Source organism: Lepidochelys kempii, chromosome 6 (genome assembly GCF_965140265.1).
Source record: "Lepidochelys kempii isolate rLepKem1 chromosome 6, rLepKem1.hap2, whole genome shotgun sequence".
NCBI classification, from domain to species: domain Eukaryota; kingdom Metazoa; phylum Chordata; order Testudines; family Cheloniidae; genus Lepidochelys; species Lepidochelys kempii.
Window position 1 is genome coordinate 116,191,493 of NC_133261.1, and position 13,054 is coordinate 116,204,546.

Consider the following 13,054-nt stretch of genomic DNA (forward strand, 5'->3'; position numbering starts at 1 on the left):
CCCCTGGAATTACCAACACAGACCCTGAGACCTGGTATTGACTCTCAGCCTGATTCCTGACTCTGTCTCTGACCCTCAGTTTACCTCCTGACTCTGACTCTAGCTTGGCCCTCAGCTTGACTCTTGACATTGATACTGGCTGTGACCCCTGGCTTCAGTTCCAGAATCCTAAACTCCTGCCACTAGTCCTGCGTTCCTTTGCCCAGGATCCTGATGGCTTGCCTGGACCATCCCTAACCTGTGGAGAAGGCTGTCCCCGTTGGACATCGAGGCAGTGGGTTGCCCCCTTCCCAACATGTCCCAAGGGATCCTAGACACAGCTGAAAGGGGTGACAGCCCGCAGGAGGAGCTTCCCATATTGCAGACACAAGTGGTCCAGCTCTTGTCTGTGAACCAGACCCTGTAAGTGCAGACCACCCAGCTATTTGATGAAAATGCCATGTTACAGGCCCAACTGACACAGTATGCCACCAAGAACCAGATACTGTGAAAGCAGGCTGCCTGGGTGTGGGAGGAGAACACTGTGCTACAGTCATGTGCTGCAACAGCATACCTGGGCCAAAAATCCCCTTCCCAGAGCATTTTAGCAGAGACTACCAAAATTTCAACCAGTGCTGCCTTCTGTTCCTGCTCTGCCCCCAGTTCTTCTCCACTGACCAGGTCAAAGTCTCCTGATGGGAGAGGTACTGCAGTGGGCTTCACCCTAGTACAACTATGGAGCCCAACATTGCCAAACTGGGACACCTTCCTCCAGGCCTTCTCCTCTATTTTTGATGACCCCACCACATTGTTTGTTGGAAGGACCCCTGCGAAAACTATGGCCAGAACAGGGACCGACTGGCTCCTCCACCACCCACTTTTGGCAATTCAGCTCCAATAGAATGGAATGAAGCAGCCCAGCTCTACCAATTCAAGGGGAGATTACGTGAAGAGATCCAGCATAAGCTAGCTCATGTGGAAATCCCAATCCACATAGATGCCTTCGTCAGTCTTGTCATAAGCATCGATAACAGGCTGCGCAAGCGAAGAGAAGAGAGGAAGTGCACGGCCACCCTAGTGCACGCCTAGGCCGACAAAATTGCAGGGCGGCAAATTTATAATAGCAGCCAGAGGCTGCTTCCCCCCGCCCCAACTCCACCCCTTTCCTGCCCCCTCCCTGGCCCTATTGGTCCTCTTCCCCAAATCCCCGCTCCAGCCCCGCCTCCTCTCCTGAGCGCGCCGCATTCCCCCTTCTTCCCTCCTCCTTCACGAACCTGTTTCGCACACAAGCACTGGCAGGGAGAAGCAGGACCTGGCAGCACGCTCAGGGGAAGAGGCAGAGCAGAGGTGAGCTGGGGTGGGGACCTGCTGCGGGGGAGAGCGGCAATTATTTCAGGGCCTAGGGGCAGCAAAATCATTAATTTGCCACTGCTGCCACCTAGCTGATATACCCCAGTAGGCTTACATTACTACTAAAACCCATGAAGGAGGAGATGCCATCTTCTCTTAGCACTTGTTTCTATAGCTAGCCACTAAAAGGAATGTAAACTTTGTGTAAAGAATGGCACACTATAAAAATTTAAAATTCATTCTTTTAGCAGTTCTGGTGATTGTGGTGATACCCACTCTAAGTCATATTTTCATAGCAGTAATAAATATATATAGGGTACATCAGATCATTATAGATTTAGAACAACATGGTGACACAGCTATTTTAAATTTAGGCCTCTCCTTTGGGTACCAATGGGATCTTGTTAGGACCACCTGGATTATAAATACAGAAAGAGAATGTCAGGTTTAAAGTTACCAAGAAAACAAGAAAACAAGCTTCCTAAGAAAACAAGCCTAATTTCCAGTATCATATATAAAATCTACTAAATGTATTATCTGATATAAGCATTAGAAGAAAACAGCTGAAAATTAAGATCAAGTGACATCTTTTTTATTTCATTTGTTGTGTGACTGGCTAGCCAGTCACACAATTTATTTACAGATATCAGAAAAGTAATGTTCATGTCCTTAGGTCATTACTCCCCCCAGGAACATCACTACTCTTCTGCAGAAGAGACGGGCTAAAGATGAGCAGACATCTTATGCTGTTCCGGTTTTAATTCCTCGGTTCTGGTGTTCTGCTCATTTTCATCAGGATGTCTAATTATCCTGTTTAGGATTTAGAGTGAATGGGCTGTAACAAACTTTGAATATGTTGCTTTCTTCCCATCTTCTGCAGCCCAGTTTTGGGGTTTTGTTCCGAGGAAGAGGGGTTCTATTTACAACCAAGAGTTATTTAACCTTACTCGTATGAAGTATGAAATACAGAGCTGCAGTTAAGGATATTAACTTTAGAAATATTTTGTATGTTCTTTCACAGGTCAGAAGCTTTGCTCAGGTCTCGAGCTGTGTGTATTTGTATTTATTTATCATACTAATGATGAGCTCATTAGGCTTTAGGAGATTGAAACATTTTGTTCTGATTTCAACATCTTACAATTTAAAAAAATTTATAAAAGTAGGGGGTTGCACACCTCGTAGCTTCTGTAGGCCAAGCTCATTGGATGCACCAGGGGCTCCTAGCATCCCTCCTTTCCACCCCACAAGCTCCCTATGTATGGCCTCCCGTCCCCTTCTGTTTAGGGACTCCCTGCAATCCACTCACATGCCAGAGGCTCTCTGTGTGCCTCCCATCTCTCCCTCCCCCATCATTCTTTCCCCAGAAATTGAGGGGCTCTGTATATCCCCCATTCCTCCATGCTATGATCCCCCATGCTGGTGGCTCGGTGTGCAGCCCCTTTTTCCCTCCATGCCAGCCAGGGTCTCTATATGTCCCACCCATGCCAGGGTCCCCATTATTCCTGCATGCCAGGGGCTCCATGTACCCACATTTCCCCATGCTAGGGACTCTGTATGCCTCCTCCATTTCCCCATTTCTCTCTTTTCCCCAAACCAGGAGCTCTGTGTGTACCTCCTTTCCCCACATGTCAAAGGCTCTTTATGCACCGCCATTCTCTTTTTCCTCCTCCATCATGCTTTCCCATCCCCGTGCCCCCATGTTCTCCTTTTTCCTTCCTTCTTTCTTTCTCTGTCAGTATTTTAAAACTGTATTGGGAGGATAAGAAGAGCTAATGTGAGGCATGTTGTTGTGCTGGAAATTGCAGAGCTGGTTGAAGCTTGATACGGGAATACAATATCACAGATAGGCCTAAACTCCAAAATCTTTAAAACTGGAAAAGTTTTAAATAAAATGATGTACTGAAGAAGGCAACAAGTTTTATGAGGTAACCCAAGAGACTTCTTATACTGTGTCCTTTGCAACCTAGGCACTACAAGGATGGGTGTTTGATAATATATTGTAAAAATAAATCTATTTATCAATGTATGCATTCTTTTAACGGAAGTCTCACCATGCAGGGACTCTTGTGCAATTAGTAGAATGCAGCAGTCCCAAGGAATTCCCCTTGTTTAAAATGAGAAAGTTGGTCTTATCTACACTTAAAAGTGATGTCAGCCTAGCTCCATTGGTCAGGGGTATGAAAAACTACATCTCTAATTGAGGGCTTGTCTACACTTAAAACACTGCAGGATGCACTGCACTGCAGTAGCGCTTCAGTGAAGATGCTACCCACACTGATGGGAGAGATTCTCCCATTGACGTAGCTCTGTCTACACCGGGGGGTTAGGTCCGTTTAACTCTCACCCCGAGAAACATAGCTATCCCAACCTAATTTCCTAGTGTAGTCCAGCCTCAGATATAATGGAAGACGGCTTCTGTCAATGTAGCTAACATTATTTAGGGAGTGGAGTTCCTGTACCAGCAGAAAAACTGGAACCCTGTTGGTGTGGACTACGTCTATCCTAGTGGGCTGTCCTGGCATAGCTCTATGGATATAGGCTTACTCTCACTTAGTGCAACTTCCCCTCTTATGTACACTTAAATCTCTTTTTGAGCCTGGAATATGACATGCATCTCAGGCTGCACTAAATTTAGACCAAATTGTTGGAAAGGGTTTTAAAGATTTAGAAGAAAGACAGTATGATTTTAAAACAGCACAGGAATGTAGAAAAGTTAAATAGAGCAGCCTTTGGGCTGGAATTTATTGAAATTCCACATAACATACAAATGAAAACAAGTAACATAACAGTAATATTATGTACATACTAATGTACATAAAAGTGCATTAAAATAAACTAAAATACCTCAGATTTTCTTTCATATAATATAAGCCATGTAGTAATGAATACACAGTGTTGTCAACTCTTGCCTTTTTGTCATGAGTCTTGTGATATTTGATGCTTTTTATTAAAGCTCCATTTTCTAGAGCTATGTAATTACCTGAAAATTTCTGATTTCATTAAAAGATACAAGTTTCTAGCCCTCGTGGTTGTGGAGAAAAGCTTGCAAATGTGACCTGAGTGCACCCTAAAGGCTCAAAACCCAGAAGGCAATTAAAAGAGAACCCAACCTTTATTTTTTTAATATTTATTAAATCTCATGATTCTTAAATCAATCCCATGATTTTGCCCTTAGTCATGGGTTTCGAATGCTCTGAGACTGTAATACTGAATACACATCCTATAACACAATTAATATAGCTATGAGGGCTCCAGGCACCCATGGTCAGCCCTTGAAGGGAAAAAATATCTTGTGGTGTTCTTGAGCAAACTACTTGGGAGTTAGATCCCTAGGCACTTGTAAAAATCCCAGTAGTCACCTGTCTGTGTGTTTTGGTGCCTAAACAGCATTAAAAATCTGGCCCTTAGCTTTCAAGGGTCACTTTCAGTTAGACTTAGGTTTTTAAGTACCTAAGACAAGTTTAGAATATGAGACTTAGGTTCTTTAGTAACTTAGGCACTTTTGAAAATTTCCCCCCTATTCTCCAACTGCAAGACATTAGTGACTTAAATAACAGAACGCCACTAGCCATCACCTTCAGCCCCCAACTAAAACCTCTCCAACGTATCATCAAGGATCTACAACCTATCCTGAAAGACGACCCATCACTCTCACAGATCTTGGGAGACAGGCCAGTCCTTGCTTACAGACAGCCCCCCAACCTGAAGCAAATACTCACCAGCAACCACACACCACACAACAGAACCACTAACCCAGGAACCTATCCTTGCAACAAAGCCTGTTGCCAACTGTGTCCACATATCTATTCTGGGGACACCATCATAGGGCCTAATCACATCAGCCACACAATCAGAGGCTCATTCACCTGCACATCTACTAATGCGATATATGCCATCATGTGCCAGCAATGCTCCTCTGCCATGTACATTGGTCAAACTGGACAGTCTCTACGTAAAAGAATAAATGGACACAAATCAGACGGCAAGAATTATAACATTCAAAAACCGGTTGGAGAACACTTCAATCTCTTCGGTCACTCGATTACAGATCTAAAAGTTGCAATTCTTCAACAAAAAAACTTCAAAAACGGACTCCAACCAGAGACTGCTGAACTGGAATTAATTTGCAAACTGGATACAATTAACTTAGGCTTGAATAAAGACTGGGAGTGGATGGGTCATTACACAAAGTAAAACTATTTCCCCATGTTTATTCAATTCCCCCCCCCCCCCCCCGTCCCACTGTTCCTCAGACGTTCTTGTCAACTGCTGGAAATGGCCCACCTTGATTATCACTACAAAAGGTCTGTTCCCCCCCCCACCCCGTGTCGCCCCCCCCCCTTGCTGGTAATAGCTAACCTTAAGTGATCACTCTCATTACAGGTTTCCACACCCTCAGTAGGTAAAACAATCACATCACCTTCATGCTCTCCTTGTGCCCTGGCTAGGATCTCACCCTGATTAGACAGAGTTGCTACACCCTTTTCCAACAACACACTAGCAACAGGCAAAATACAAGCACCAGAATTGTCTGGTCTCTGGGATTTTACATAGACACTAACTGGATGCGACCTAGTTACAGTGCCATTCTCCCGAGCAGACACAAACTTAGGACCCTTCCCTTCCTGGGCTTTAGCTGAATCCAGAACCAACTCTGAGACAACTGCACTATTTTCAACCATCACAGGCTGAAAGGGCCCTTCTGTCTGCTCCACAGACAAAGAAGAGCTGGACACACTTTCTCCTTTACCAAGCACCTTGCCACTCCCAACAGATAACCTGCCCTGCCTGTGTCTCCCCACACTCAGCTGGGGTCTCAGCTCCCACTGTGCGCAGCGCTGCCCTTGCTGTCCCAGTGGGGGTAGGCAGCAAGCTCGCTGCTTTCCTCACTGCATCAGAGCCAGCGTGAGCCCCCTCTCCACCGATTGGTTCCCTGGATTCAAATTCAAACCCTTGGCAGTTACAGGAGCAAGGCCTGGATCCTGTCCCAAAGAGACACAGTCACCCCACAACAGGGTCTCGCAGCTGGTATCCTGGAGAACCCCAAGGACCAGCCAGCCCGACCCCTCCTGGGTCTGCACAGGGATCTGGGCCATAGGCAGGGCGAGGGGCTTCATCCCTGGGACCCTCACCCAGCTCACACACCCCTCAGCATCTGAGGCTGCACCACCCAGGGCCTGACAACAGTTCTCTCTGTCCCAAGATCTCGCCACCCCAGGAATGTCTCCCCATTGACCATCACCTTCCGCTCCCACTGGAGGTCCGAGGGGCCTGACCCCAGGAAACTCCACACAGACATATATGTTGGGGTCAGGAATGGGAGCCTGTCCACCTCCCCACCCATCTGGCTGACGGAGTCTATGGCCTTGGGACCCAGCAAAGGAGCTAGACACCGGGGCTTTTCCGCAGGGTCCCCCTGGTTCAAATCTTCAGCCTGCTCAAAGGCAGTGAGGTGGGCATCCACATTGCCCCGCACCTTAACCAGGGGCAGCAATTTAGTCTCGAGGTTCCCTGCAGAACTGGCACCCCGGGGTCTATCCCCACTCACCTCTGGGAGGTCCCCTAGGCCTCTCCGCTCCACCACCGCCAGTTCATGCTGCTGCTGCTTCTGCAGCTCTTTCTCGGGCTCTCGCTGTCTCTCACAGTCCTCTTGCTCTCTCGGACTCAGCTCCAATCCCATCCATCTCTGATCCCCCGATGGGGAACCCGATCATGAAGACCCTCGTCTGGTTGGGGACAGGAGTCTTGGTGATGCCTGGCTACCACTCCAGCTGCTCCCAGATCCTGCTATAGCCCCATTTGGGGTCAGGAATCTGTTCCTTAGAGCGGTCATCCTCCTCCAGCTGCACGATTAGCTGTGCTTTGGTGAACTTTCCAATGCTCAACCCTTCCTTTCTGCATAGGGTTACAATGTCCTTCTTAAGGAGACGGTGACAGGCCATCACTCCGCTCTTCCCAAGTTGTTGTGGACTCACAGGCCTGTGTGCTCTCAGCTCCCCACGGTTTCCAGGGAGAACCCCTAGTGTGCCTGCCCTTCTCGAGGTCACCACCTCTTTGCCAGGGTCGAGCTGCAGACTCCTCCGCCCCTGGGACCGCTTGCTGCAATCCACCCTGTTGTGTATGGTAACACCCATTGTTTCATGTTCTCTATGTATATAAATCTCCCCTCTGTATTTTCCACTGAATGCATCCGATGAAGTGAGCTATAGCTCACGAAAGCTTATGCTCAAATAAATTTGTTAGTCTCTAAAGTGCCACAAGTACTCTTTTTCTTTTTGTGGATACAGACTAACATGGCTGCTACTCTGAAACCTGTAATTAATTAAGATGAGCTATTATCAGCAGGAGAAAAAAACTTTTGTAGTGATAATCAAGATGGCCCATTTAGACAGTTGACAAGAAGGTGTGAGGATACTTATCTCACACCTTCTTGTCAACTGTCTAAATGGGCCATCTTGATTATCACTACAAAAGTTTTTTTTCTCCTGCTGATAATAGCTCATCTTAATTAATTAACCTCTTACAGTTTGTATGGCAGCTTCCACCTTCTCTGTATGTGTATATCTATATATCTTCTTACTATATGTTCCATTCTATGCATCCGATGATGTGTGAGCTGTAGTGCACGAAAGCTTATGCTCTAATAAATGTGTTAGTCTCTAAGGTGCCAGAAGTACTCCTGTTCTTTTTGTGGATACAGACTAACACGGCTGCTACTCTGAAACCAATCAGACTATAGTTCTTGAGAAAGCTGGGAAAAACTGAAAAACTAAAATAAGGTGGAAAACATGGGGACCTGACCAAGACATGGATGCAGAAATAATAAAGATCAAACTGCCAAATCTTTAGCTGCAGTAGTAAAGAGACATAATAATGTCCTTAATCATCTGTTTGTGTCTTTCTTTTGCAGGGTGGGAATAATGCAGGCCACACTGTCGTTGTTGATGGGAAGGAATATGATTTTCACCTCTTTCCTAGTGGCATAATTAATCCAAAGGCAATTTCTTTCATTGGTAAGATAAACATCTTGTCCTGTTCAAAAGTTAATGTTGCATGGAAGGCAATCATAATCAGGGTTTTATAAAACAAATAAACAAAAACATGAAAGGTTGTGAGTAAGGATTCTTTTGGCTTCAGCTGTTTTATTTTTATTACTACAGTTGTAAGATTATTTGCCACATTTCACACCGTTATTTCTTATTCAATGTCATGTTAATATCCATTATTAGAGAAACCGTGAAAATATAAATCTTCCTTTCTGTATCCTTGCTTTTTTAATGATATTTGGGAGTTCAGCTCTTGTCTTCCAGATGTGCATGTTCAAAATTGCATATGCATATACATTTGCCTGCACTTTGCAGATGCGAACACCTGTACATACACTAACCGATCCTTTTACTTTTCTCTAGCCTCTCCTCTTTTCCCAAATTTCAGAAATAGGTCCCAAGATTCAGTGCTTTACTTGGCAGAATATCTTCCAGGCAGTCTTTTGCCATCCATACTTCTTGAAATGTGTGCTCTTCTGGGCTGATGTCACATCGCAATGTTATGATTTTTGTGTTACAACATCATGATATAAGTGTCATTGCAACACTGCATTCATTGGGTTTGTCGAACATGGTAGCTGGAATGCAAACCAGAAGCTGGATTTCTAAGAATGTATCTAGCTCCATTTCCTACATACTGACTATCGCTAGCATGAACTGCATTTCATGAATAATTTTTCAACAGGATATTTACTATAGCTGAACTAAACTAATGGGCCGTTTGAAAAAAATAGAGGCCAATGGTCAGATTTTAAAAGAAGTTAGTGCTTGAGCCTACCCAAGTGGTAACTCTGTACTTGTTTGCAAATTGGTTGTTTTACATGAACAGCCTGGGTTTTCTTGGCACAATTTATGCATCTGAGTTTGACTATTTGGTCCTAGCAAATAAACAAAGATTTGAATGGTTTGTATCTTGCTTATTGTCCCTAATTATACCACTTGTCAGCAACATAGATATTACAGGGAATATGCAAGACATGACAAATGTAATTAAAGCTTTTAGAAAAAGTAGATGTCACAGTACACTCCTTATATGAAGTATACCTTACTCTGAGATTTTACGTTGTACTAATCAAAATAGCTTCAATTTTCCTTTAACATTACACCAAAAGCAACACTAACATACTGTTATAAGTACTCTAAAGGTTGGCCTGAGTCAGATTACTTAGGGTTGGTCTACACCGGGAATTTACATCAGCGTAGCTGGGTCGCTCAGGGGTGTGAAAAATCCACACACTGAACGACGTAGTTAAGCCAACCTAACCCCCAATGTAGACATCAAGTCAACAGAAGAATTCTGCCATTGACCTAGCAACTGCTTCTCATGGAGGTGGATTAGCTAGGCTGATGGGAGAATCCCTCCTGTTGACAAAGGTAGTGCCTGCACTTGAAATGCTATAGCAGCACAGCCCTTAGATCCAATCCCAGATTTTAAATCTTTTCCCATTCCAAATTTTGGAGGTGCTCAGATTTGTGGTACTGGTTCCAGCCCATCTCTAGTTTCAATACTAAAATATACTAAGTAAAACTTCTGTTTTTCTGGTGATAAATATGGTTGGTTCTGTTTCCAGTTAGTATGGAAAATAACTAATAACCAATCTAGATTTATGCAGAGAAGCAGGTACTGCATGTATTTCTGGTGCTTCCAGGAAGAAGCAAGTAGCAGCTGTTTCCAGCCCACCATGTCTCTAATCCTTCCTCATCTCCAGTACACACTGTATTGTTTATAGAACTTAATTTCCAGTTTTAAAGGAAAAAAACATTTCTCATGTATCACAGTAGCTATTTTGAGCTCAGTGTAAAGATATAAGAACATAAGAGCTGCCATATTGGGTCAGACCAAAGGTCTGTTTAGGCCAGTATCCTGTCTTCCAACAGTGACCAATGCCAGGTGCCCCAAAGGGAATGAACAGAACAGGTAATCATCAAGTGATCCATCCCCTGTCGCCCAGTCCCAAATGCATTTGATAGATGAAGACTTAAATAATATCAGCCATATATGTCCCTGGTGTAAGTCCATTGACTTCTTTGAGCTTACACCAATGTGGAATTGAGGTCCAAAAGCCATTTCAATCAAAAGACTCCATTGACTTCAGTTGGCTTTGAATCAGACCCCAAATTCAGATCTGATGTAAGCAGGTACCATTCTATTGACTTTAGTAGACTTAGCACCTGTTTATACCAAATGTGAATTTGGCTCCAAAGGTTCTTAAAACCAATTAATGATGAGCACAGGGTAATCTTCAGTCCTAGGGAAGTTTTAATGAGATTTTTTCAGTACAAAATATGATGTTTACATGAGTCATTTTAAAGGATGGATATTCTATCTCCTGCTTTTTAAAATAAATCTTTTGTGTTTTCCCAAAGGTAATGGGGTGGTTATACATTTACCAGGCTTGTTTGAAGAAGCTGAAAAAAATGAAAAGAAAGGTTTGTGTCAACTAATCTTGTAAATAATTTTTTTATAATGGTAGGTAAATCAAAGTACATTTCAGACCCAGATTTTGACCACTTGCCATAAATATTCTGCACAGCAATTTTCCAATTTAAAATAATTTAGAGAGCAATCCTGACAAAATACAGGGTGTAAGTGTCTTATGGACAAATTTTAAAGAACAGTCTCTGAATTCTATGGGGGCAGTTATTTGCTGCAACAAAAGATAAGGTGAAATCCTGGTTCCACTGAAGTCAGTGGCAAAAATCCCATTGACTTCAATAGGCCCAGGATTTCTGTGTCCTAGCTTCTGTGCAGAAATGTTTATAATTGCAAATTCTATGCTTTGGTGGGAACAAATTGTGGGTACAATTTTTAAAAATTTAGTTAAAGCTTTTTTTCATAGACAGGCAGCACTTTGGAAAAAAAATTAAAGTATCATCATTAGCAACACAGTTAATAGCTTTTGACTTAATTTATAACAAAAATTGAATGTGTGCTACAGTATAATGGGATTATGAAGAATACCTGATACCTTTATCCATACCAAAATCAGAAAGTATTGTCCAGTTGAAAACAGTTGATTGATGTGTTAACCAAGGTGACTTCTACTCCATTTAAAGTAAACTGTACATCTGGATTTGCAACACATTTAACAAGAAAGAGAATTAGAGGAAAGATACAGTAAAACTAAAAGTAAATGCCCAAGTCTGACAACCTCAGTAGAATATAAATCTTAAGTCTTTAATTTATATCTTCTGACAGGTTTAAAGGATTGGGAGAAAAGACTCATCATATCAGACAGAGCACACATTGGTAAGTATTTATCAAAGTGAAGATTAAAGCATAGAAAGGACTGATAGGAAACGCAAATGATAGGCCCAGGATATGCATTCAAAACTGCTATTTTACCTTGAAAAGGAATCCTGTATTTGTATCTAATATTGTTTCTTCCCATGCTGTAGAGAATGAATAAACTTTACCAGTAAGATATTAATAGAATTTATAGTTCCTAATATGTAGTTCTGCATATTGTTTTCATAATATTCTGTAATACTTCATGTGAGAACAGTGCATATTCAACAATCACAAAGGCTTTTGGACTTAGCATTTAAATTGTAGATACCAGTGTGTTTTGTTTTGTTTTTAAGATGTTTTTCTCCTTCGGTGTCTCATCCTGTTCCTGTGGTTTTCCTTTGCTGTGCAGTGTTTGACTTTCACCAGGCAGTTGATGGACTTCAAGAAGTACAGCGTCAAGCACAAGAGGGAAAAAAGTAATTATATATCAACATCTTTATTACACACACACACCCCTCCTGCCCTGGGGGTTCTTAGCTGAGTTGAGCCAGATCCAAGGATTGAGGCCTTTTCTGCACACAGTGCATAGTAGCAATTATTATGCATGTGTACTGAAGCAGGAAAACTTCAATATCTGTAATAATAAAAAGTTAGAGCTTTATTCATAAAATATTCGTCTCCATTTTGGAACACTTCCCGAATATGTAGTATAATGAAAAGTTTTGATAAAATTCAGTAGCATAAAACATATTTTTATACACACGTTTAGACACACTTTTTTCTTTATTTAATTAGTATTGGTACGACAAAGAAAGGAATTGGACCAACATATTCTTCCAAAGCTGCACGAACAGGCCTTCGTATTTGTGACCTCCTTTCAGACTTTGATGAATTTTCTTCAAGGTACAATTATTAATACTTGTAAAATAGTCCATAGAGGAATGGTACGTTTTGGATGACAAGTTGGCTTTATAAGGGGATATTTTTAAACTAGTGTGTATGAGTTTGTGTGCAAATCCTTTAAATAAAAAAAATTAAGGAAGTAGGTGCAGGGGAAACTTTAGTAAATATTTATTGTGTGTGTGCACAGCTTCCAGTCACTTTAAATGACCAGGGCATGGATAAATGTTGTTTATACTCGTATGTGAGTCATATGTATTTTCACTGGAGAACCTTTACTATACTTATTTTATGATACAAACTGAATAGTTGCCAAAGATTTTTAAAACAGAAACTACTGCAAGTTCTGCATATACAAGTTTTTGGTATTTTGCAGGTTCAAGAATCTGGCACACCAATACAAGTCAATGTTTCCCACTTTGGAAATAGACACAGAAGGGCAACTGAAAAAACTAAAGGTAAAGATTTAATATTGGGGAAGATTCATATAGTCATAGATTCTAAAGCCAGAAAGGAACACTGTGATCATATATAAAGATGTAAAAAG

The 13,054-nt window shown here is 42.4% G+C and overlaps 1 protein-coding gene across 3 annotated transcripts in view; it reads left to right on the forward strand.

Annotated features, from left to right (window-relative positions):
- ADSS1 (adenylosuccinate synthase 1) overlaps nt 1-13,054 on the forward strand; it is a 229,782-nt gene that overhangs the window by 196,739 nt on the left and 19,989 nt on the right. For 2 of the 3 annotated variants that reach the window (XR_012159583.1, XM_073349802.1), the window contains exons 2-7: nt 8,240-8,342; nt 10,743-10,805; nt 11,575-11,625; nt 12,017-12,083; nt 12,403-12,510; nt 12,884-12,965. Coding sequence is in view for 2 of the 3 variants with exons in the window: in XM_073349802.1 (XP_073205903.1) it covers nt 8,240-8,342; nt 10,743-10,805; nt 11,575-11,625; nt 12,017-12,083; nt 12,403-12,510; nt 12,884-12,965 (474 nt within the window). In the remaining variant the exon portion in view is untranslated. The remainder of the gene's footprint in view (nt 1-8,239; nt 8,343-10,742; nt 10,806-11,574; nt 11,626-12,016; nt 12,084-12,402; nt 12,511-12,883; nt 12,966-13,054) is intronic. The other variant, XM_073349803.1, reaches the window with a different exon arrangement.